Source organism: Sus scrofa, chromosome X (genome assembly GCF_054392235.1).
Source record: "Sus scrofa isolate SSC_HxYL_T2T_F1_AM1 chromosome X, Sscrofa_HxYL_maternal_Yorkshire_Landrace_v2.0, whole genome shotgun sequence".
Lineage (NCBI taxonomy): Eukaryota > Metazoa > Chordata > Mammalia > Artiodactyla > Suidae > Sus > Sus scrofa.
This window is the reverse complement of record NC_139401.1, coordinates 31,262,979-31,285,111: the sequence shown is the minus strand read 5'-3', so window position 1 is coordinate 31,285,111 and position 22,133 is coordinate 31,262,979. Positions and strand designations below refer to the sequence as shown.

The 22,133-nt window shown below is 36.4% G+C and overlaps 1 protein-coding gene across 24 annotated transcripts in view; it reads left to right on the top strand.

Moving 5' to 3' along the window:
* DMD (dystrophin) overlaps nt 1-22,133 on the top strand; it is a 2,611,869-nt gene that overhangs the window by 2,014,614 nt on the left and 575,122 nt on the right. For all 24 annotated transcript variants that reach the window (XM_021079543.2, XM_085006422.1, XM_085006420.1 and 21 more), the window contains 1 exon segment: nt 15,228-15,382. In XM_021079543.2, coding sequence (XP_020935202.1) covers nt 15,228-15,382 — 155 coding nt within the window.

The following is a 22,133-nucleotide window of genomic DNA, read 5'->3' as shown; positions in this document are numbered from 1 at the left end:
AGATGATGAAAGCTATAATTTTCCTGTATATTTCCTGAATGACATATGCTAAAAGTAAAAGTAATCCTCATGCTAATACTAATTTTTAGTAAGTACTTGCTTCTGTCAAAAACTGTGCTAATGACTTTATATATATTGGCTTATTTCATCCTCCCAGAAACCTTCCATGAAAAGTACTGTTATTGTTCTCAGTTTACAGATAAGAAAATTGAAGGCCTAGAAATGTTCATTAACTCCTCTTAAAAGCCACAGAGTTGGAATATGAACGCATAGCAATTACTTTGTAGATTACCTCAGAGATTTTGTCTTTAAGCCACTGTCTGTGTGGCTAAAACAAATCAAGAAAACGCTTTAAGGATCAGACTGGGAGACAACCGTAATTGTGAAATGGCAAATAAGATTATACTACTTACGGGGCAACAGGTGGAAAATGAAAGCACTGAAATAGTATATGAGAAGTTTTCATATTCTGTTTTACTATGAAAAGCTAAAAAGATAAGAGCAAATTGTATTCCATTTTTAATGAAACTACAATGTTTAATTCTTATAAAAACCAAGGAGCCTATAAAGTGGAGGACTGACTTTATGTCTAATGTGTTACCACTCCTGAATGATATTATCTGGCTTATCACTTATACTTTTCTTTTAGGAAGTATGAAAATAGGTATGATAGACACTGGTTAATTTGACCAGGGGCTTCTTGCTCCATGAATTGTTTCTTAGTTTACCTGTCTAGGATTAGCAAGAGAGCTGGTGAGCCTTTTAAGGCAGTCATCAGACTGTGTCTACAGAGTCGGAGAGCTGTGATTATATAGCAGCCAGCCTCCCTTGCAACAGCGTTGCTGATGACTACCCTCACTGTCACAATGAGATGGTTTCAAAGTCAACCACCAACACTGTTACAGTCTGAAAACTTAAACCACTCACCATACCTGAACTAAAGAAGAAATCATTCTTAATTCTGATATTTTAATGATTCATAATTTCTAACCTTTGTTTATAATCTTTTCTATCATCTATGTATTTTTAATTCTCTTCATAGCGTAGATAAAATTTTGAATTCTGATTTTTTTTTTTTTTTTGGCTTTTTAGGGCCGCACTCACAGCACATGGAGATTCCCAGGCTAGGTGTTTAATCAGAGCTACAGCTGCCGGCCTACACCACAGCCACAGCAATGCCAGATCCAAGCCGAGTCTGTGACCTACACCACAGCACACGGGCAATGCCAGATCCTCAATGCACTGAGCAAGGCCAGGGATCAAACCCGCAACCTCATGGTTCCTACTCAGATTCATTTCCACTGTGCCACAATGGGAACTCCTGAATTCTGATTTTAGGGTTAGTATTATTGTATAAATATATATATATTGCTATATAACTTTTAATAAATATCATTTTTAACTATTTATGGTATTTTGTTAAGTTCCATCTTTCACTATTTCCCTACTGATTAGATATTTAGAAAACCTCCTCTCTTGGTTAGAAAAAATAATGGAGGAAAAATCAAGAACAATAACAGCCCCTTCAAAAGTAGAAATCAAATCTGAGATGGCATCTGGGAAAAGTCCATCTTCAGAGCATGGTCAAGGTAGAAGGAAGTAGCAACAGGAGAGTATTTGGCAAAAAGAACAGACTGTAGATGGTCCATCATGTCAGTAATAAATGAGTAGATCATTAAAAGATCCCTATAATGTATGTTTAGTCTCTTTCCCTCCTATATACCTTTTAGTTTTTGGAAACACAAACATAAAGTGAGTCAGTAGTTGATTTTGTTAAATGCAAGCCTTTATTTGTTCCTCTCTATGGCCCTGGTTTAAAAAAAATCATGTTCTTTTGATATATAGATACAGATATTAGAGCAAATCATACAGGATTTCCATCCTAATCAAAATCTCTGCCAATAGGCTATGACAGAATCCTATGAGAGATGATGACATTTAACTTTCATAAGAAGTAAGATGGTATGCCATTGGCACCTAAAACTGCCAGCAGTGGTCATCACGGAATTTATTTCATTTGGCAGAATATTGGTTTACTTCAAAAACTATTTCCCAGGCTATTACAAATGGTCCAAACTTAACAATAGATTCTTTGGAAAAAATTATTTCTTGATGATTTTAAAGTTTCTTTTCCAGTGTGAAGAGAAATTTATCCAGTCTCAGAGTTTTCATTTATTTTTTCCCCTTTCAGCCTTTGAAACAGAAATTTCTCTTTGTCTGTTTTGTGATTGCTTTTGTGTCAAATTCAGCATAAAATCTTTTCAAATGTGATGGCATTAGCTGTTTTGCGCTTGGCTGAGCTAAGAGTACATGAATTCAAAATAGAAGTGAAATCTTGTTTGAGCCTAGCTGATTTGGCTATATAATACTTAAAACAACCTGAGGTGAGAAACCAAATAATTTATCAAATTATTAAATAAACACTCCCAAGGCTGCAAATTATCTGTTTTGAAGACATTCTTTAGAGAACTTGAAACATAGATATAGTGCAATCTTGTAATTAATTTTAAAAGTTTAACTTGTTATATATAGTAAACCTGGTAGCTATTTGAGGATTGCAAATTTTTTTACTAGGAAATAAATTAATCAGAGAGAACTTTTGCAAATAAGGAAGTAGAACCTTATAAGTTTTCATTATATGGGGTCATGGGTAGCATTAGATAGTATCCTTATCTGACATAAAGATATGTGCATTAATGGAAGCTAAATTCTCTTCTCACATATTTTTGACTTTTTAGTCGAGCACAATAGTAAATCAACTAACTGGCCCACACTGGGTAGTTTGAGGTTTGGATTTGTGACACAGTAATGAAAAACATTATCAGAAATCTTACTGTTAGAACTTGTGATTTCTTCATGCATTTTCTTTATTTCTTTTTGTTCTCTCCTAAAGATTCCATATGATTAAGGAGAAAGAATCAATAACCTGATAATACTTTTCCTCCCAAAGCATGTATAAAGCTATTAAACTTCTCAAAGCATACAAACAGAGTGCTTCCTACATCACTAATAGAGCACAGGAAAAATAATGGGTAATTTTCCAGGTACTGCTATACTATGTAAATATTTAGCAGTCACCAAAACTTGAACAGGATTATGCTCTGATTGCACCATATTTTTTCTTATTTCCTTTTCACAGTTTAACTTATTCCATGCTCGAAAATATAATGTGGCAACTCTGTAAATCCACTCCTCCATAAAAGCAACAAATTGCAAGATTTTTAAAATTGCCTTTTCTAAACTCTGGAATTATCCAAAGTTTAGCAACAATATGTAAACTACTGAACCTCAGTAAGAACAGCAGGTTTTAAGGCTTTTTAAATTGGCCTATTCCCATCACTTTCTCGCAGCTACACAGTAGACTTGAAAATCAGCAGCCTTACAGCTACAAGAGAAATTGAATAGAAATTATATCAAGCATTTTTGCTGACCACAACAGTATGAAACTAGAAATAAATTACAGAAAAAAAAATGGGAAAGGAATAAGCATGTAGAGACTAAATAACATGCTACTAAAAAAACAATGAGTCAATGAATAAATAAAAGAGGAAATCAGAAAATATCTTGAGGCAAATGAAAATGGAAAAACAAAACTCCAAAATCTATGAGATGTAGCAAATGCAGTTCTAAGAAGGAAGTTTTTAGCAATATGGGGCTTCCTCAAGAGAAAAGAAAAATCTCAAACAACCTAACCTACTACCTATAGGAATTAGAAAAAGAACAAATAAAGTCCAAAGTGAGCAGAAAAGAGGAAATAATAAACTAAGAGAAAAAATAAATAAAATAGAAACAACAATAAGAACAACAACAACACAATAGAAAAGATCAAGGAAACCAAGAGCTAGTTTTTTGAAAATATAAATAAAATTGATAAATCTTTATCCAGGTTCACCAAGAAGAAAAGAGAGAGGACCCAAATAAACAAAGTAAGAAATTAAAGAGGAGAAATAACAATTTTCTAGAACCTGCCAAGACTGAATCAAGAAGTAACAGAGGAGTTCCCGTTGTGGCACAGTGGTTAACGAATCCGACTAGGAGCCATGAGGTTGCGGGTTTGGTCCCTGCCCTTGCTCAGTGGGTTAACGATCCGGTGTTGCCATGAGCTGTGGTGTAGGTTGCAGACGCTGCTCAGATCCTGTGTTGCTGTGGCTCTGGCATAGGCCAGTGGCTACAGCTCCGATTCGACCCCTAGCCTGGAAACCTCCATATGCTGCAGGAGCGGCCCAAAGAAATAGCAAAAAGACAAAAAAAAAAAAAAAAAAAAAAAAAGAAGTAACAGAAAATTTGGAGAGACAAATCACTGGTAGTGAAATCGATTTTGTAGTTAAAAAAAAAAAACTCAGCAAACAAAAGTTCAGGACCAGATGTCTCCACAGGAGAATTCCATCAAACATATAAACAGCTACTAATACCAATCCTTCTCAAACTATTTCAAAAACTTGAAGAGGACAGAATACCCCCCAAATTCTTTCTACAAGGCCACCATTACCCTGTTACCAAAACCAGCCAAAGACATTACTAAAAAAAGAAAATTATAGGCTAGTATCATTGATGAATATTGATACAAAAAAAATCAACAAAATATTAGCAAACAAAATCCAACAATATATAAAAGGGATCATACATCATGAACAAGTTGGATTAAGGATGATTCAATACTCACAAATCAACCAATGTAATACATCACATTAACAAAAGGAAGGCATATGATCATCTAAATAGACACAGAAAAAAGCGTTTGACAAAATGCAACATCTATCATGATAGAATAAAAGCTTCCCATCAAAGTGAGTATAGAGGAAATATATCTCAATATAAGAAAAGATATTTATGGCAAACTCACAGCTAACATTATACTCAATAGTGAAAACCTGAAAGTCCTCTAAGTTCAGGAGCAAGGATGCCTACTCTCACCACTTCCATTTAACATAGTATTGGCAGTCCTAGCCACATCAGTCAGACAAGAAAAATAAAAGGCATATAAATTGAAGTAAAACTACCATCACTGTTTGGAGTTCCCATTGTGGCTCAATGGATTACCAATCCGACTGGTATCCATGAGAATGCAGGATCAGTCCCTGGCCTTGTTCAGTGGGTTAAGGATCTGGAGTTCCTATAAGCTGTGGCATAGGTCACAGGTGTGGCTCCAATATGGCATTGCTGTGCCTGTGGCACAGGCCAGCAGCTGCAGCTCTGATTTGACCCCTGGCTTGGGAACTTCCATATGCCGCAGGTATGGCCCTAAAAAGCAAAAAATCAATCAATCAATCAATAAAGATAAAAAACCTGTCACTGTTTGCAGTTATGACGTTTTATATAGAAAATCCCAAAGTCTTCACCCCAAAACTGGTAGAGCTAATATATGAATTCAGCAAATTTGCAGGATACAAGATTAATATTCAGAAATTTATTGCATTTCTGTACACTATTAATGAAATAGCAGAAAGATAAAGTTAAAAAAAGCCAATCATGTTTAAAATCACATAAAAAAGAATAAAATGCTTTAGTTATTCAGGGACTACAGCTGATGATAACTGCATCTTGATACATAATTCCATGATCAAAGAGGCAGGGAACATAATGAATAATGCCATTGTCTCTTAAACTTGCCTAGAAGTGACATGTAGCTGAAATCACTCATGTTGCTATCCCTAATTCAGTGGGGGTGCAAATATGTAATCCTCTGGTATGAAAAAAGCACCAAATATTTGTGAACAATAATATAGTCTACCACAGTAGGCTCATGGGATTTGAAATAGCTGAAAAAATGTCACTTTCTGGGGATCTGTACTCTGGCATTCTCTCTAGAATAATTTTCACCCAACCATGTCTATACCCTCTTCACCAGACTTCTCTTAGATGTCTAGAATAGCTGAGTGATTTGTTAATTACACCATTGCTTAAGCCTTTTAATAAAGTCAGCAAATTAAAGAGGGAACCCAGATAAAGAGAATGCTTTCCAAAATGTCATAATGAAATTAAGGTAATGAAGCACTTGGAGGGCTCTCCTCCCTTCTTTTTGTATAAAACTTATTCCAAAGAAGCTGGAAGAGAAATGGGGCCTGAAAGTAAAGAGGGGGGAAAATAAATTGTATGCCATTAGTTTAATTATAAAAATTCATTACATGAAGCCATGTAAGACAGAATATAATGGAACTCTAATGTGTTGGCCGATAACACATTTACTAGCCTGCTCTCAGCTTGTAGTCGTTGTTGAAAGGACAAAAAAGTAACAACTTTGGTATATAGTCCTCAAAGCTATTGAAAAGATTAATCATTTCCAGTAAGCTAGAAAATGAGAGTCATTTTCTCTAATACTATCCCCCGTATAGAGTGTTACCTTCTGAAACAGAGTTATTTGGTAATGTCAGAAGTTTAATAGATGAGTCTTTTTTTTTCTGAGAGATCTGGTCTTTTATTTTTTATAATCAGTATCAAAGTTTAGTCATGTGACTTCCTTTTTTTTAATTTATTTTTTATTGTTATTTCCCCCAACACACTTTTTTTTTCCCCACTGTACAGCATGGGGACCCAGTTAGACATATATGTATACATAATTTTTTCTCCGACTGTCCTGCTGCGTTGTAAGTATCTAGACATAGTTCTCAGTGCTACACAGCAGGATCTCATTGTTAGTCCATTCCAAAAGAAATAGTTTGCATCTATTAACCCCAAGCTCCTAACCCCTCCCCCTCCCTCCCCCTCCCCCGGGGCAACCACAAGTCTATTTTCCAAGTCCATGATTTTCTTTTCTGTGAAAAGGTTCATTTGTGCTGTATATTAGATACCAGATAGGAGTGATATCATATGGTAAACTGCAGGCCAATATCTTTGATGAATATAGATGCAAAAATTCTCAACAAAGTTTTAGCCACCTGAATCCAACAACATATCAAAAAGATCATACATCACGACCAGGTGGGATTCATCCCAGGTTCACAAGGATGGTTCAGCATACACAAATCAATCAACGTCATACACCACATTAACAAAAGAAAAGTCAAAAACCCACATGATCATCTCAATAGATGAAGAAAAAGCGTTTGACAAAGTCCAACATCCCTGCGTGATAAAAACTCTCACCAAAGTGGGTATAGAGGGAACATTCCTTAACATAATCAAAACCATTTATGACAAACCCACAGCAAATATAATACTCAATGGAGAAAAGCTGAAAGCCTTCCCACTAAAATCTGGAACAAGACAGGGATGCCCACTCTCACCACTGCTATTCAACATAGTATTGGAAGTCCTAGCCACAGCAATCAGACAAACAAAAGAAATAAAAGGCATCCAAATAGGATGAGTTTTGAAGTTAATGGTGAGAGGCTTTACTTTTGAAATAGCTTCCTTACAGATATTTTAAGATTTATATTATAAATCTATAAAGATGTTTTGTAGGTCATTTTCATTCACACAAGCAAGAAAGAAATTGTCTATCTTTTGTCCAAGTAAAGATTTATATAACATTAATTTATACTTAGGAGTAAACCATTTAGTGATTTTTTTAAATAACCAAATATGTATTTTTTTCTGCTTTGTTTGGCAATGTCTTACTTTATTATACACAATAATTTTCCAATCATGCTATAATCATCAAGGAGACTAGTTTATATTCTTCAAAATCCAATAATAAACCAACCATTTCCCTTACATTCTTTTATATGGAAGAATATCTTCTTTAAGTAGATTGAATTCTGAATATTGAGGCCAAGAAACCTGCATTTTTGTGATGCCTCTTTCATTGTCTAGCTATGTCCCCTTCAACAAGTCACTTAACTTTTCAGAGTTTTGTATAGGCAATTATGGGATTGGGGAAGGGGAAAGGAGATAACTAAAGACATAGGTAAGGGTCATATATTTGAGGGCCTTGTAATCCAGGGAGAGAGGTTTGGACTTTGTCTTGTAGATAACAGGGAGCCACTGAAAGATTTTACAGGAGTAATGTGGTTATATTTGCATTTTGAAAAGATCCCTTGAGCAGCTTGACCTATTGGAAGGGCTGGTTTGAGACTAGAGGGAGGGAGCCAATATAAAGATTATTGCAGGGGTTTCCTAGTGGTTCAGCAGATTAAGGATCTGACACTGCTCAGTTTTGATACCTGGCCTAGGAACTTCTGCATGCCATGTGTGTGGCCTAAATAAATATATAAATAAAGGGCATTGTGGAGCTCAAGTAAGAGATGATGTGGGCTTAAATTAAGGCAGTGGGGAGTTCCCGTCGTGGCGCAGTGGTTAACGAATCTGACTAGGAACCATGAGGTTGCGGGTTCGATCCCTGCTCTTGCTCAGTGGGTTAACGATCCGGCGTTGCCGTGAGCTGTGGTGTAGGTTGCAGACGTGGCTCCGATCCTGCGTTGCAGTGGCTCTGGCGTAGGCCGGCGGCTACAGCTCCGATTAGACCCCTAGCCTGGGAACCTCCATATGCCGCGGAAGCAGCCCAAAGAAATAGCAAAAAGACAAAAAAAAAATAAAATAAAATAAAATAAATAAATAAATAAATAAATAAATACATAAATTAAGGCAGTGGTAATGGAGGTAGAAGATTTGGATATAAGAGAAAATTGTAATACAACCTCTCTCTGGATATGCTCCCTGCCTCCTCCTCCAGTTGAGGATCAACTTATACTTCAGAGAGACAAGGTTAGGCTAGTGACAGAACTTTGGGGAACATCAACATTTAAGAGACAGAAAGAAGAACTTGAACCTTCAGAATATGTAGCAGAGACCCAAAGAGAGGGGTCAAGAAAGGGTAAAGCCTCAAGAAGAACAAAGCAGCCAATAGCACCAGATGCTGCAGGCAAATCAAGTAAAGGAGAACCTAAAGCTTACCACAGGCATTGGCCATTGGTGACTGAATCAGTTAACATTTATCACAAAAATGCTGCATAACAAACAACTTCAGAATGCCACTGGCATACAACAATAAGCATTTATTTCTTCATGAGCTTGCAACTTGTCTGGAGTGGCACTGTCTCACACTGTAGGTTAATTGGGTGACTCTCCTCCACGTGGCACTCATCCTTTTCCAAGCGTGAGCAGGCTAGCCCAGGACACGTTTGTCTCATGATACTCGCAGAAGTGCAAAGGAGCCAGTCCCAGTCCAGGAGCATGTCCCAGGCCTCTGCTTGTGTCACTTCTATTAAAATCTTCTATTAAAATAAGTCATATGGCCATGCTTATCCTCAAGGGCAGGAAAGTAAACTCTGCCTTTTGTAGTAGGAAATTCAAAGTTACATAGCAAAGGCCATGGGTACGGAGTGGGGTAAAGAATTGAAGCCAATAATTTAACTTGTCACAATGATTTCTGTCAGAATAGTTTTATGAGGTGGTATATGGTCAACCACTCAAGATGGCTGTAGTCTTCCTCTCTGTACATCCCCTACCTGACCAGTGCCTTCTTCACCTGTATCTTGTGTTTGTGACTGACCTTCCTGCGTACTCGCCCCAGGCCCCAGCTGGTGAGTGTTCTTATCAAAGGAGCAGTGAGGGGCGTGCCCCTCGCTGGTTCCCCTGGTAACTAATGAGCCAACCTGATATCATTCCCACTCTTACTGGCCATCTCTTCTTCCTGTCGGGAGCGAGCGAAGCTTGCTGTCATGTCCTACCCGCCGTCTGTCGTTCATGGTTGGGCGTTGCTCCAGGACCTTGTTTCAAACAGTAAGCTCCCCCCATCCATTAAGTCATTGATGTCTGTGTTGCTGATGCTGGGCTCTTTCTTTGATCTTAAAGCTGGGCAAGTGTGGACCTTGTAAGCCTGAGAGGTATAGCCCTACAGGTGGTGATGGCAGAGGCTTAATTTTGCTGAATTATAGAGTGGTAGGAATGTAGTCAAGTTGAGGCAATGAGTTGAGTATTTGCCTTCTGAGGAGCCCTTAACTGTGAAGAGAAAGAAAATGATAGATTTTGTTGTTTAAAGATGGGGAAGAGACTCATGTTTGAAAGCTTTCAAGCAAAGCCTTTCCAAGAGGCAAGAGAGAGGGAGTGCACAGAGAAGGAGGAGAAAGAGTATGCAGATGGAGGAATCACTTTGCTTGTCTCTTCCTCAGAGGCTGGAGATGTAAAGTCTGATATTTCATGAAATGTATGATTGATGTTAAATTTCACCTGTGTAATTGTACGTAGGGTCATATGCTGTGAGATTTCTTCTAGTTTGTATCATTATGGTCCAGTCGAGAAACCATATTAGATATTTCAAGAAGAGTGAATTTCAATACAGAGGGCTAGTTCTATGGCTAATGAAGGCACTGAGAAGTCCAGTAAGAGGGAGGCAACTCAGAGTTTAGTAACATCAGGAAGCTGTTACTGTTTCAAGGGCTTGAGAGTCAATAAATGTCATCAAAGCCCAGAAACCAGAGGCATCTGTTACTAACTTGACCATGTTGGCCTCACAGCAGGTACCAAAACTGCAGAGAGAGGTTCTGTCCAGTGGGCAATGGAGACACAAAGCAGTCACTTCCCACTTTGAGGGAGAGAGAAATTCTGGTTACACCCTTTCTTCTCTTCTTCCATCTCCTACCATGTTTTCTCAACGGCCTAAACCAGCTAGAAGCCAGCTGGCAAAAAATCCTGGGAATTTTTTATCCCCTAAAGTGGTTGGTCCATTGGCAATAGAGTAGAGTGGAGGAAGGCAGAGACTAGATCTAAGGTCCAATAAACTCTTAGCTGTTAGCTCACAGAGATAGTTTTGTTTTATTTTTCTGAATCTCTTAGTTCAGATACGCAAGCACAGTATCCTAGGCAAAATGAGAAAACCTGTTCTGTAGAACTTTTTATCTTTAAAGATATTAGGATCCTATTTTATAAATTTTCGAGAAATTTGATTTTGATTTTGACCTCATAACAAACCTGAGACAGAAGTAGCCCCATTCTATTTTACAGACAACAAAACCAGAACTCTAAAGGTTAATGACTTTAAAATCAAACTGCAAGACAATGTCCAGTCAAGACTTCCTGAGATGCCTTTTCATTGCTCTGCATTGTTTTTTTATGAAGCTCCTTTGAGGCAGAGCCATTAAGGTTTTTAAAATCGACTTCACCTGAAACAAACCTGAATTTCACTTGTAGGTAAATAACCCAAAACACCTTTTATAAGAAAACTTAAACACTACTCAACTTTAAAATTTTAGTTATAGGTCTACATACTCAAATTTATCTTCTAAATTTAAGGGAGACTTTTAGAGCTGCACCATTATGGACAATGTCTATAAAAGAATGGGTCACTTTCTTTAATTCAGTAGAAACTCACCCTCTGGTGGTTATGGTGTGGTTCATTAAACATAGCAGCAGCAGTAGTAGTAATCATCATAGTAGCAGTAGAAGCAATAATGTTAATAATGATGATTATAGCTAATATTTACTTAATGCTTTGGATATGCCAGGCATCATTCTAAGTATTCCCCCTGGATTTTATAAATGAATCCTCATAGGAATCTTTCAAGGTAAATACAGGTAATAGATCCATTTAACAAAGGGGAAAACTGAGGCATTGAGAGTGTAATTAACTTTCTCATTTGCCACATAGCTAGTGAGTGACCAAGCCAAGATTCAAACGCAACAGGCTCATTCTGTTGCCCAGACATTTAAATACTCTTTCTTTTCCTCCCTTGTTTTCTCTCCTATCTGGTCAATAACTGTAAAAAGAATTCTGACAAAGAAAAAAGAGAAGGCGAACATTGAAATTAAAAATGTTAATACTCAAAATTATTGAAATGAATTCAGCTTGTTCCATAATCCATAATCATTTTTCTGCTTAAATACTGTGTATAAATACCTAGCACATATTGCAGCAGCATCATATGAGGTTTGAATACAAAATAGTTCTTTCCTGATTTGGAATACAATCTTTTGGTGATTTAGCATTTTATACTTTTCATAGAAAACACACACAGACATATATATACCTACAAAATCATCTTTTTTTATAGGCTAGTGCTCACAATATTTTAAATGCCTTCACATGCAATGATAACCACACAATTCCCTGAAGTGTATACCATTGTAAATGGAATTCAGAAGTAAAACGACTGTGTGTGAATTCTATTGTATTTTTTAATTTACACTTTTTCTGTGGTCTGGCGTTGTCCCAGTAGAAAATTTCACAGCAGTAGGCAAAGTTGGTCAAGGTCATTGCTCCTGGAGTGAATGAGACTCCTTTAAAGCCCATGGTGGTCAATGTATTAGCGGAAAGGGAAGCCATGAACGTCTTTAAGAAGGAAGGAAAGAATGCTGTGGCTGGGAACCTTTGAGTTTAGATAAGGGCCTTAGCCCTGTCAATGTTAGTCGAGGTCAGTGGGATATTTTTTTGGGGGGGCGGGGTCTTTTTTCCTTTTTAGGGCCGTTCCCCCCGGCATATGGAGATTCCCAGGCTAGGCGTCTAATCGGAGCTGTAGCCGTTGGCCTACACCAGAACCACAGCAACGCAGGGTCCAAGCCGCGTCTGCGTCAGCTCATGGCAACGCCGGATCCTTAACCCACTGAGTAAGGCCAGGCAGGGATCGAACCCGCAACCTCATGGTTCCTAGTCGGATTCATTAACCACTGAGCCACAACGGGAAATCCATGGGATTTTTTTTTCTTTTTAATCCTACATCATAGCAAAACCTGAGCAGTATGCAGTAAGGGTTAGTGTTCAGTCAAAATTTCCTTTGGTATAAAAAATTTAAATTTCAGCGTGAATACAAATTTGAAGAAAAATATATGGCTTGTGTTCTTTTTGCCCTTCAAGCATTAAAGTATACCAGAAAGCTCTGGTTTGAAGCCAAGCCCCTTACTCTTTTACTACCTTTTTACCATGAAGTCTCTAATTAAACTTTAGCTTACTATATCCTTCAAGATTTTGAACAATTCTAGCATACTTTTTGACTTCTACTTTTAGATATTTTTTATGATCTATAGACTAGAACCAAAGAGTATATCCTTTTATATCTAGATTTTTTAAGTAGCAACCCAGGAGTAAGGGGTGGCTTCCAAGATTTTCTTAGATAAAATAAAGGATTTTAATTATATTTATTACAATTTTAATTAATATTTATTATTGCTAAATCTATACATATATGCTCTGATGTTTGTTCCTAATAATTATTTCTTTAGAAATTTCATTTTTCTTCAAAAGAAATTAGCTTATGAAATGATAACCAAGTTAGTGGTGTCAGTGTTGTAGATTTTTATGCTACCAATTAGAGATTTAATAGATGATAGATAATAAGCTCTTCTTTTAAAATGTAGATATCATCTTCTGGATAATAAGGGCCAAATTAGTCTTTTATATCTTAGTATACATTACTTTTAATACTGTAAGTTGAAAGTTACTTAAGTGAAGAGGGAAAGGGAAGAAGAGATAATTTTATATCCTAGGAAACTTCTAGAAAGGGAAAGCTTTGGAGTGTATGTTTCACCTCAGAAAGGCTTTTGAATAGTGTGAGGATCTGAAAAGTGGAAAAGAGGAGCTGCAGGGCTTGATAAAAGGAGGATATAAGGAAAGAGAGGTATTCCATGAGAATAAATTTTAATTGCTTTGTAGTATAGCGACTATACACTGTGACTTTAAAAACTGTCTTTTTATTTTTAAAGCAAAAGTTAGTGATACTAGCTTTAGTTGCTGGGTATTAGTTTGGTTATCTTGTCTACTTGCTGTATGCAATAAACACAGTTATTTCATTCCATTCTAGAATAAGATGTTCTAGTTAACTGAAAAATGCCAGATTATAAATAGATTATACATTTTCAAGGAACAGGAATCTACTCAAACATTCTGAAACTGCTGAAAGTGTTTGACTTCTTAGTCATAAATCATATTAACATAAAAGAACAAATATTAAAAAACAAATATTAAAAATGATTTTTTCAGAAACATCAATTATTTTCATTTTCCTTTGTTCCCCTTCCAGTTCCTACCAATATCTTCTTACAGATTTAAAAAATACATTGAAGACAGAAATTATGTTCTCTTATCTTACTTATGATTCCTATGCACATTTACTGCATTTTAGAACATGGGGTTGATGTATTGCCTTATGTTCTCTCATTAAACATTGTAATTATTTTTCATTTTTTTACTGTCTTAATGAAGATCTTCATTCCTACAATGCATTTCTTTTCTTTTAAATATCTTACTAGGATAAAATACTAAAATTGAGATTACTGGGTCAGTGGGAATAAGCATTTGTATGTCGCTTGATATCTCTTGTCAAAATTGTCCTAATAGATACTATTCCCAGCAGTGGTACATGAATGTGCTAATTTGGCCACAGTCTTTCCAGCTTTGGATTTTTAAAAAAAAATTTAATTGGTGTCAAATTGAAATACTCTATTTTTTCATTTTTTTGAACGTTGATTTTTTTCCTTTCTCTGTTAAAACTTTAAATTCTTTCTCATGTTTGAACTGCCCTCAACTATTCCTTTGTCTCTTTAATCTACCATGTTGTATTTGATACAACTATCAATAATTTAATGTTATCGTAATTCTTAAAGCCTCTTCCATATACTTGAAATAGTGTTTAATAGAAACCTAAGTTTAATATGCATCCAGATAAGCCTATCATTGGCTTATTTCTTTATTTTATATATGACATTTCATGGTTTGATAATGCTCACTTGTTAAAGATTAACAAAGAAGAAAACATAGGTCATTTTGTTTAGCAAGATTCTTATATTTAAAATTTTATTCTGATTTTAAAATAGGATATTTTTAAAGTCTTATGAATAAACTGTTCCTTTAAAGAAGTTCATAACTAGAATAACAGTTTTTCTTTTTTGGATGGCCGATATTTTCTGTATGCAGCTTTAGCTGAATGCCAGTAGATGGCACTAATTACATAAACAATTCAACAAGTTAATGAAGAGGGAGAGAAAGGGGGAGATAGTTTATCTGTTCAAATTTTGGTATATGTCACATACTCAACAGTTATTTGGAAGTTTATTTTTATAGTTCTCTCCCATGGTAAAAAACAATTAAGCTGAGTTTGCTTCCAATTAATTGCTACTAAATTGAAATACCTAATACTGATTATCGCTCAAGATGCTGTATTTGAAAAGTTTTGTCATGAAATGTGTGTTAGCTTATACTGTCATGATTAACTAAATCACACATGGTAGATTAAAATTAAATCTTGGAGACATGTTCTGACCTGAGGATTCAGAAGCTATTTGTGAAGCATTTTAAGAAAGTTCAACTAGAGATTTCAGAGAAAACTGACATTCATTCTCTTTCCCATATACATCTATAGCAATTGGCCAAAGACCTCCGCCAGTGGCAGATAAATGTAGATGTGGCAAATGACTTGGCGCTGAAACTTCTCCGGGATTATTCTGCAGATGATACCAGAAAAGTACACATGATCACAGAGAACATCAATGCCTCCTGGGCAAACATTCATAAAAGGTATGAACTACATTATTTCTAAAACTATTTACTGACTTTAATGATGGGATCCCTGGGTAGACAATGCAGATTTGTTTTCCCAGGACTGCTAAACTGGGGATTGGGAGGATCCGAGATGATAGAGGCCAACTAAACTCACAGCGTTGCCTCAGTGTTCTTATTTATTTTTTTTTTTTTTTTTGGCCTTGCCTGCAGTATGTGGAAGTTCCTGAACCAGGGACTGATCTGGCACGCCACAGCAGTAACAATGCCAGATCCTTAACCTGCTAGCCCACCAGGGAACTCTCTTTTTCATTTCTTTCTTTTTTTTTTTTTTTTTGTCTTTTTGTCTTTTGTTGTTGTTGTTGTTGCTATTTCTTGGGCCACTCCCGCGGCATATGGAGGTTCCCAGGCTAGGGGTTGAATCGGAGCTGTAGCCACCGGCCTACGCCAGAGCCACAGCAACGCAGGATCCGAGCCGCGTCTGCAACCTACACCACAGCTCACGGCAACGCCAGATCGTTAACCCACTGAGCAAGGGCAGGGACCGAACCCGCAACCTCATGGTTCCTAGTCGGATTCGTTAACCACTGCGCCACGACGGGAACTCCTCAGTGTTCTTATTTAAAGATGAGGGACCTGAAGACTAGTGAAATTAAATGACCCACAGTCACAAAGGTGTTGATATAACTAAGCAATTGATAATAACAAAAGATTGATTTGTAACTAGAAGAGCCATTTATTGGTCTGCTTTGAGAACTCTATCCAAAGAAATATTGTTCTATTCTATCGTGCCACATATTACCCCACCCTAATCTGACAAGGAAGTCACTTTGGACTTCAGGATGGAGTTATAGCTGCCAATGGTGCCATCACTGTAACTCACTCCACACACCCAGTGGGAATATTCATGTAATGTAACATGACTCATAATTTCATTTCCCATTATATATCTCTGGAAATCCACAAGTCTTTAGAGACACCATCTCCTCAAACTAGGTCCTGTCTTCTTATTATCCACAATTAACATCATGTGCTTTCATTTCATTAGCATCTATACTAATTAAGAACATGAATTATATAACTAATTATTTAATGCTTTTCCTTTACATTAAACTCCCTGGACAGAGGCTTTCTTATTTGACATATCCCGAGGTTCTGAACCAGGTGATATAGTAGGGAGATGGTAAACAATGGCGTTTATTTAATTGAAATATAGCTGATGTATAATATGTCATTTCCAGTATACTACATAGTGATTTGACATTTGCACATATTATGAAATGATCACTGTGATAAGTCTAGTAACCATCTGTCCCAATATAAAGTTATTACAATATTATTGACCATATTCATTATGCTGTATATTATACACCCATTGCTTATTTGTTTTATAACTGCAGGTTTGTACCTCTTAATCCCCTTCATCTATTTCACCCTTTTATCTCTTCTTCCCCTATGGCAACCACCCATTTTATTTCTGTCTATGAGTGTGTTTTCATTTTGTTTTGTTTTTTAAATTCCACATATAAGTGAAGTCACATAGTATTTGTCTCTGTCTCTTATTCACTTAGCATAATACCTTCTAGATCCGTTCATGTTGCCACAGGTGGCAAGCTTCCACTTTTTTATAGCTGAGTAACATTCCATCACATCTTCTTTATCCATTCATCTATTAATGGACACTTAAATTGCTTCCATATCTTGGATATTATAAATAATATGACATGGTAAATATTTGTTGAATGATGACTTTCTTTGCATAATGTACAGTTACCTTGTTCATGCTATGTTAAATCAAGGATTACTGGGTACTTATTTTTAGTACTGTCAGAAAACAGGGAGGAAAATAGTACCTGTACAGTGATAAGGAAGTCCACAATGAAAGGTAAATGAGTTCCAGAAGATGACGTGAATTACTAAAGTCAGGTAGGCAGCCTTTATTAAGAAGAAAGGCCACCATCAAGGGAAAAAAAAAAACAGACTTTAAATTAGGTAGAAACTCTTAGGAGTAATGAACTATTAATATACGGAAATCGAAAGACGAAGTTAACTTTGAAATTGAGTTAAAGATCGAAACGTAAAATGCCTGTGAAACTGCATTTAAGCTGGTCATTCTGGAGGAATAGAGGAGCTCTAGCCCTGAATTCCAGACAGTGGGTGTTCAGATGGCCATGGAAAAGACAATTCAACCCAAAATTGGAGAGTTGCATTTGGGGCCCTATTAACAGGACTCTGGTGGAGAATAGTTAACTAATAATTGGAAAAAAAATCTCAAAGTTACTGCCTCCTCTTAGTAATAAAGTTCGGACTTTCTTCTCCAGATACCAATCTGGTATAGGTTTATTCAGTTACACAAGGGCAGATTAGGTTCAGGAAGACTCAATTCATATGTAACTGGTTGGTATCAGGGAGTCAATAGTTAAGATCCGAAAGGGAAATACCTGCTTCTCCAAGAAAGGCCTCTATGGGAAGGCAAATTAATATCAGAAATTCATTTAGTGAGTTAGGGAATGTAAGCCAAGAAGGGGCCAAAAAGAAGGCTTACTCATGGTACAAAATGGGCTTCAAGAGAGGTCTGTCCCATCTATGTCACTCTTTCATGCTTCTTGCATTTCCAAGCAGCTCTCTCATTTCTTCTGTTTATTTTCTTAAGGTCTTTGGATTCTTTAGTACAGGGGCTTCTAGTTTATATTTTTTGACTTGGTCCCTAAAAAGCTACTACCTAAGGAAGGCGTATAGTTATTTCTCCAGTGGGTAAAGTAAAATAGAATGTTAGAAGCCATATTACATTTTTCACTGGCCCATACAGAATCTGTGACTTGCCAAGCTAATTTTGACTCATGTCTCTAAAGTTCTTCTCTGTTTCTTTCTCACATGTACTCTACAGAAATTCATCTACTTGTGTAGGTTTGCTGATGACTCTCCATTTATACCATTTGCAGCTGAGAATGATCATTGAGTTTCAAACCTGTATATCCCACTGATTTCATTTTACTTTAATGTCCCTCAGGAATTTCAAACTGAATAGGCCCAAAGCTGAACTCATTTTTGCTCTCTTACAACCTCTTTCACCAAATGCAAACTACTTCTCTCTTCCTATGATTCCTCCCCAGTGAACATTACCACAACCCATTCAGTTGTCTAGACTGGAAACTCATGCTTGACTCTTCCTTCTACAATCCAAATAACCAAACTCTCATAAAGCTATTTACTGCCTAAATAGCTTCCAAATCCAGTTACTTCTATTCCTCCCTTCTCCTCAATTGTCATGCCTTGGTTAAATCACATCACATCATTCACCTAACTTCTTCCTACTTCCTACCCATTCTCTACATATACTGCAGGGTGATCTTTCTAAATACAGCATATTCATGTTGCTCACCCTCCTCCCAGTTTCTAAAGACTTTAGTGGCTTATCCATTATTACTCAAAGACAGTCTACACTCTTTAAATAACTTCAAGGTCTTACACAATATGGCCTTTCCTTTATAACTCCAGCTTAAGTTTCTGCTCTCCCTCACTCTCCCCTCCCCATAATTAAGAAACACTGAGCTATTTTCCTTTCCTCATCACTGTGTTCTGTCTTCTCTATTACTTGCTGATGTGATATATGTATTACCCCTTACTTTTGGCCTAGTTAAGTTCTATTCATTATTCGGGTCTCCATGTAAATGCCATTTCCTCCAGGAAGCACTCTCTGACTGCCAAACCAAGCCCACCTTCTTTTGACCCCCTATTATAGTGCTTATCTCACTACACAGTACTTAAGTGTTTGCTGGTCTCTGTCTCTTATGAGAATGTTTGCTCTCTATGGGTATACACATTGGCTGCTTGTCCACCATATTACCTAGCACTTAGCTTGACACATGGTATCTAAGCCCCTGCCAAATATTTGATTACATAGGTATATGAACTAACAAAAAAATAACTAACTACAAGTGTTCTGATGCACCAGTAACTCAAACCAGAAGAAAAATGTATCCATTAGGATTGCTTTCAGTTTCAAGTAATGGAAAATCCAAGTTCAGTAGCTTATCTAATGAAGATCTTTTTTTGTCACTTAAAGAGAAGTTCAGCGTTAGGTAGGTGCTGATATTGGTTGAGTAGCTCAGCAACGTCAGCACTGAAGTCTCCTTATTCTTCTTGGCATTTCCCTCAGAACATGTGCATTCCAGCAGGAAGAAGCAACAGCAGAAGGGACACTGCTGGTGTCAGGAAAGGAATGACTTTGTCAGGAACTTTCGGGTCAGAACTATGCAGCAAAACCACCTCTAGTATCTAGTGATTGGAGTTGAGCCAGCCAGTAGAGAATGGCTGCCACAAATGGTATAGAAAGAAGAAACTGATAAACTGTCATGCTGTAGCTGGACAACATCAAGTTCGCTGGAGAGGTAGCTAGCTATTCAAATCTGAGTATAAAAAGGATAGTCATATAGGTCGTATATTCATGTACAGTATACTCATGTAGGGTAGTCATAGCAATGGACCATTTGGGCTTGATCATTGTTCTGGTCAGTGTGAGAGGGCATATGGAGAACTGGGTTCTATATTGTCTAATGATACATTTATGTGAGAAGTTCACAGTCTGTGTATGTTATGTGAGTCACCTGCACAGATTAAACCATATTTTACTTGGCCTCATCTACTCTTTTTTATATTCTTATAGATCTTATGCTAGATAGATAAAAAACAAGAAGTATCACGATCTTTTGCATTTTGACCCTTTTTTAAAATCCAGTTTCTTGCCAAGATAAACCCAGAACTGAAATAACATCATCATCATCCTCTAGATTTGTGCTGTTGTGTAGGATAGCCATCTAGCCATAAGAAGCCATTTAAATGTAAATTATTACAATTAAACAAAATTTAAAATTCATTTCCTCTGTCTCATCAGTCACTTTTCAGGTGCTCAAGGGCCACATGTAACTAGTAGCTTCCCTAGTGGACAGTGCAAAATGAAATGTTTCCATCATCACAGAACATTTTATTGGTCACTCTGCTCTATATCATCTTTATGTTTCTCTAAGCAGTTTAGCTTACATTTATAACCATTACATACTATATTGCTTCAAAAAGAGTTTTTTGCCAAATTTTGTAAATAAAAAGTATTTCCTTTACAGAGTGGTTCACATTATCCTGTTTCCTTGTTTCTACCTTATTTCTTCTGTTTATCAGTTTTCAAGAGTTGCTGTTTAAAAGTCTCAAAAACCACAAATTTCACCAAATATACTTTTACTTTTGTTGTTAATCTTATCAACAGAATTTTAAAGGTGAAATTGTTAATAATGACATTTGAGTTTTGGCAATAAAAATACCTCATGTCTGAAAAATACCTATACCGAAGATTGTTTAGGTAGGAGAGACTCTGTTGAAAGCATTCTGATTACATCATTTCTCACAGTTCAGATTTTACCACTGAACACTGATGTGCTACCTGCACTGACAGTTTCAATCATATATATATATATGCAAAAATTTTGTGCATCCGGAAGCCTATGTAAAGCAATAAAATCTTTACTTCATTTTTAAATTGTTGAATGTTAAATGAGACTTTAAAAGTGTAACTTGGAAGAACTTTAATATCCTACACTGGCAGGCTGTAGTTTCAAGACATAATCAAAAACAAAAGCAAACTAATTTTGTTTTGTATTTTAATGTTCAATTTAAGTTTATCAATAGGTCAGAGGAATCTTCAAATTCAATACTGGCTTTGATAGAACCTTTAGCTACCATTTTATATAGATAAATATAAATAACCATCTGCACCTGAAAAGATTTAATCTACCATTCATGAATAAAAGAAAAGGCTGCTTTGCAACTACATTTGGTAGTTTAGCAATTCATATGAGAACACAGATCATCATTGTGACCTATGTAAGAAAATATTTTGTTTTCCTGATCATATGCCTTGTAGAGTCCATGTTAACATATAAAGACAGGAATATGGACCTCTGTAAGTTCATTTCTTTCCCTTCAATCTCCATGAATAGATATGAATTGGTGAATAAGATAATATTAGATGTGATATTACATATTATTGTGAGAAGTCTCTAAGGATTAGATTTCAAGGACTGCCATCTGGCTGATGACTTTGTGATGACACTGTCATGAGATTTCATTTCCTTATTTCTATTCCAGGATCACTCTAAGAAATGAGCATTTAACTCTGAATTGTCTGTCTGTAGCTATATGAGGGCCTTCTCCAACTGCCCATCAGCAAGGAGCAAACTCATCAAGTAGAGGTGCTGGTCGTAGTATCAGAGAGTTCAACATGGCTGGGAGTTCCTTCCAAAGCTCCCAGATACCTGAAAAATCTCTCTAGGTTATAAGAAAGGGTTGGCATATATGTATGTATGTGTATATGCGTATGCATGGAAACACATGCAAATATACTATCCTTAAAATAATATCTCAGTATTCTCCTATCCTCTGTAATATGTTTATTTATGAAAACATGTAATTTTGATAATTACAACTAACAGTTGATAAACTGAAAAATTATCACCTGTGGTCTCCATCTTTGGCCATCATGAGGCACTTGTAAGTCACTCCTCACTTCTTTATTCCTAGGTCCTTTCTCTTTTTCACTTTAAAGAAAGAAGAAAAGGAAGAAAAACTATTGATCCCTATTCTGTGTGTAGCAAAGAGCTACACTAGCTGAGCACCTGGATGTCCTTCACATTATCCAACATATTTTTAAGTAAACAATTCTGCTTTCTTTCTCGGGGATTTTCCATTTCTTTTTTCTTCTTGGTCTTCCCCATCATGC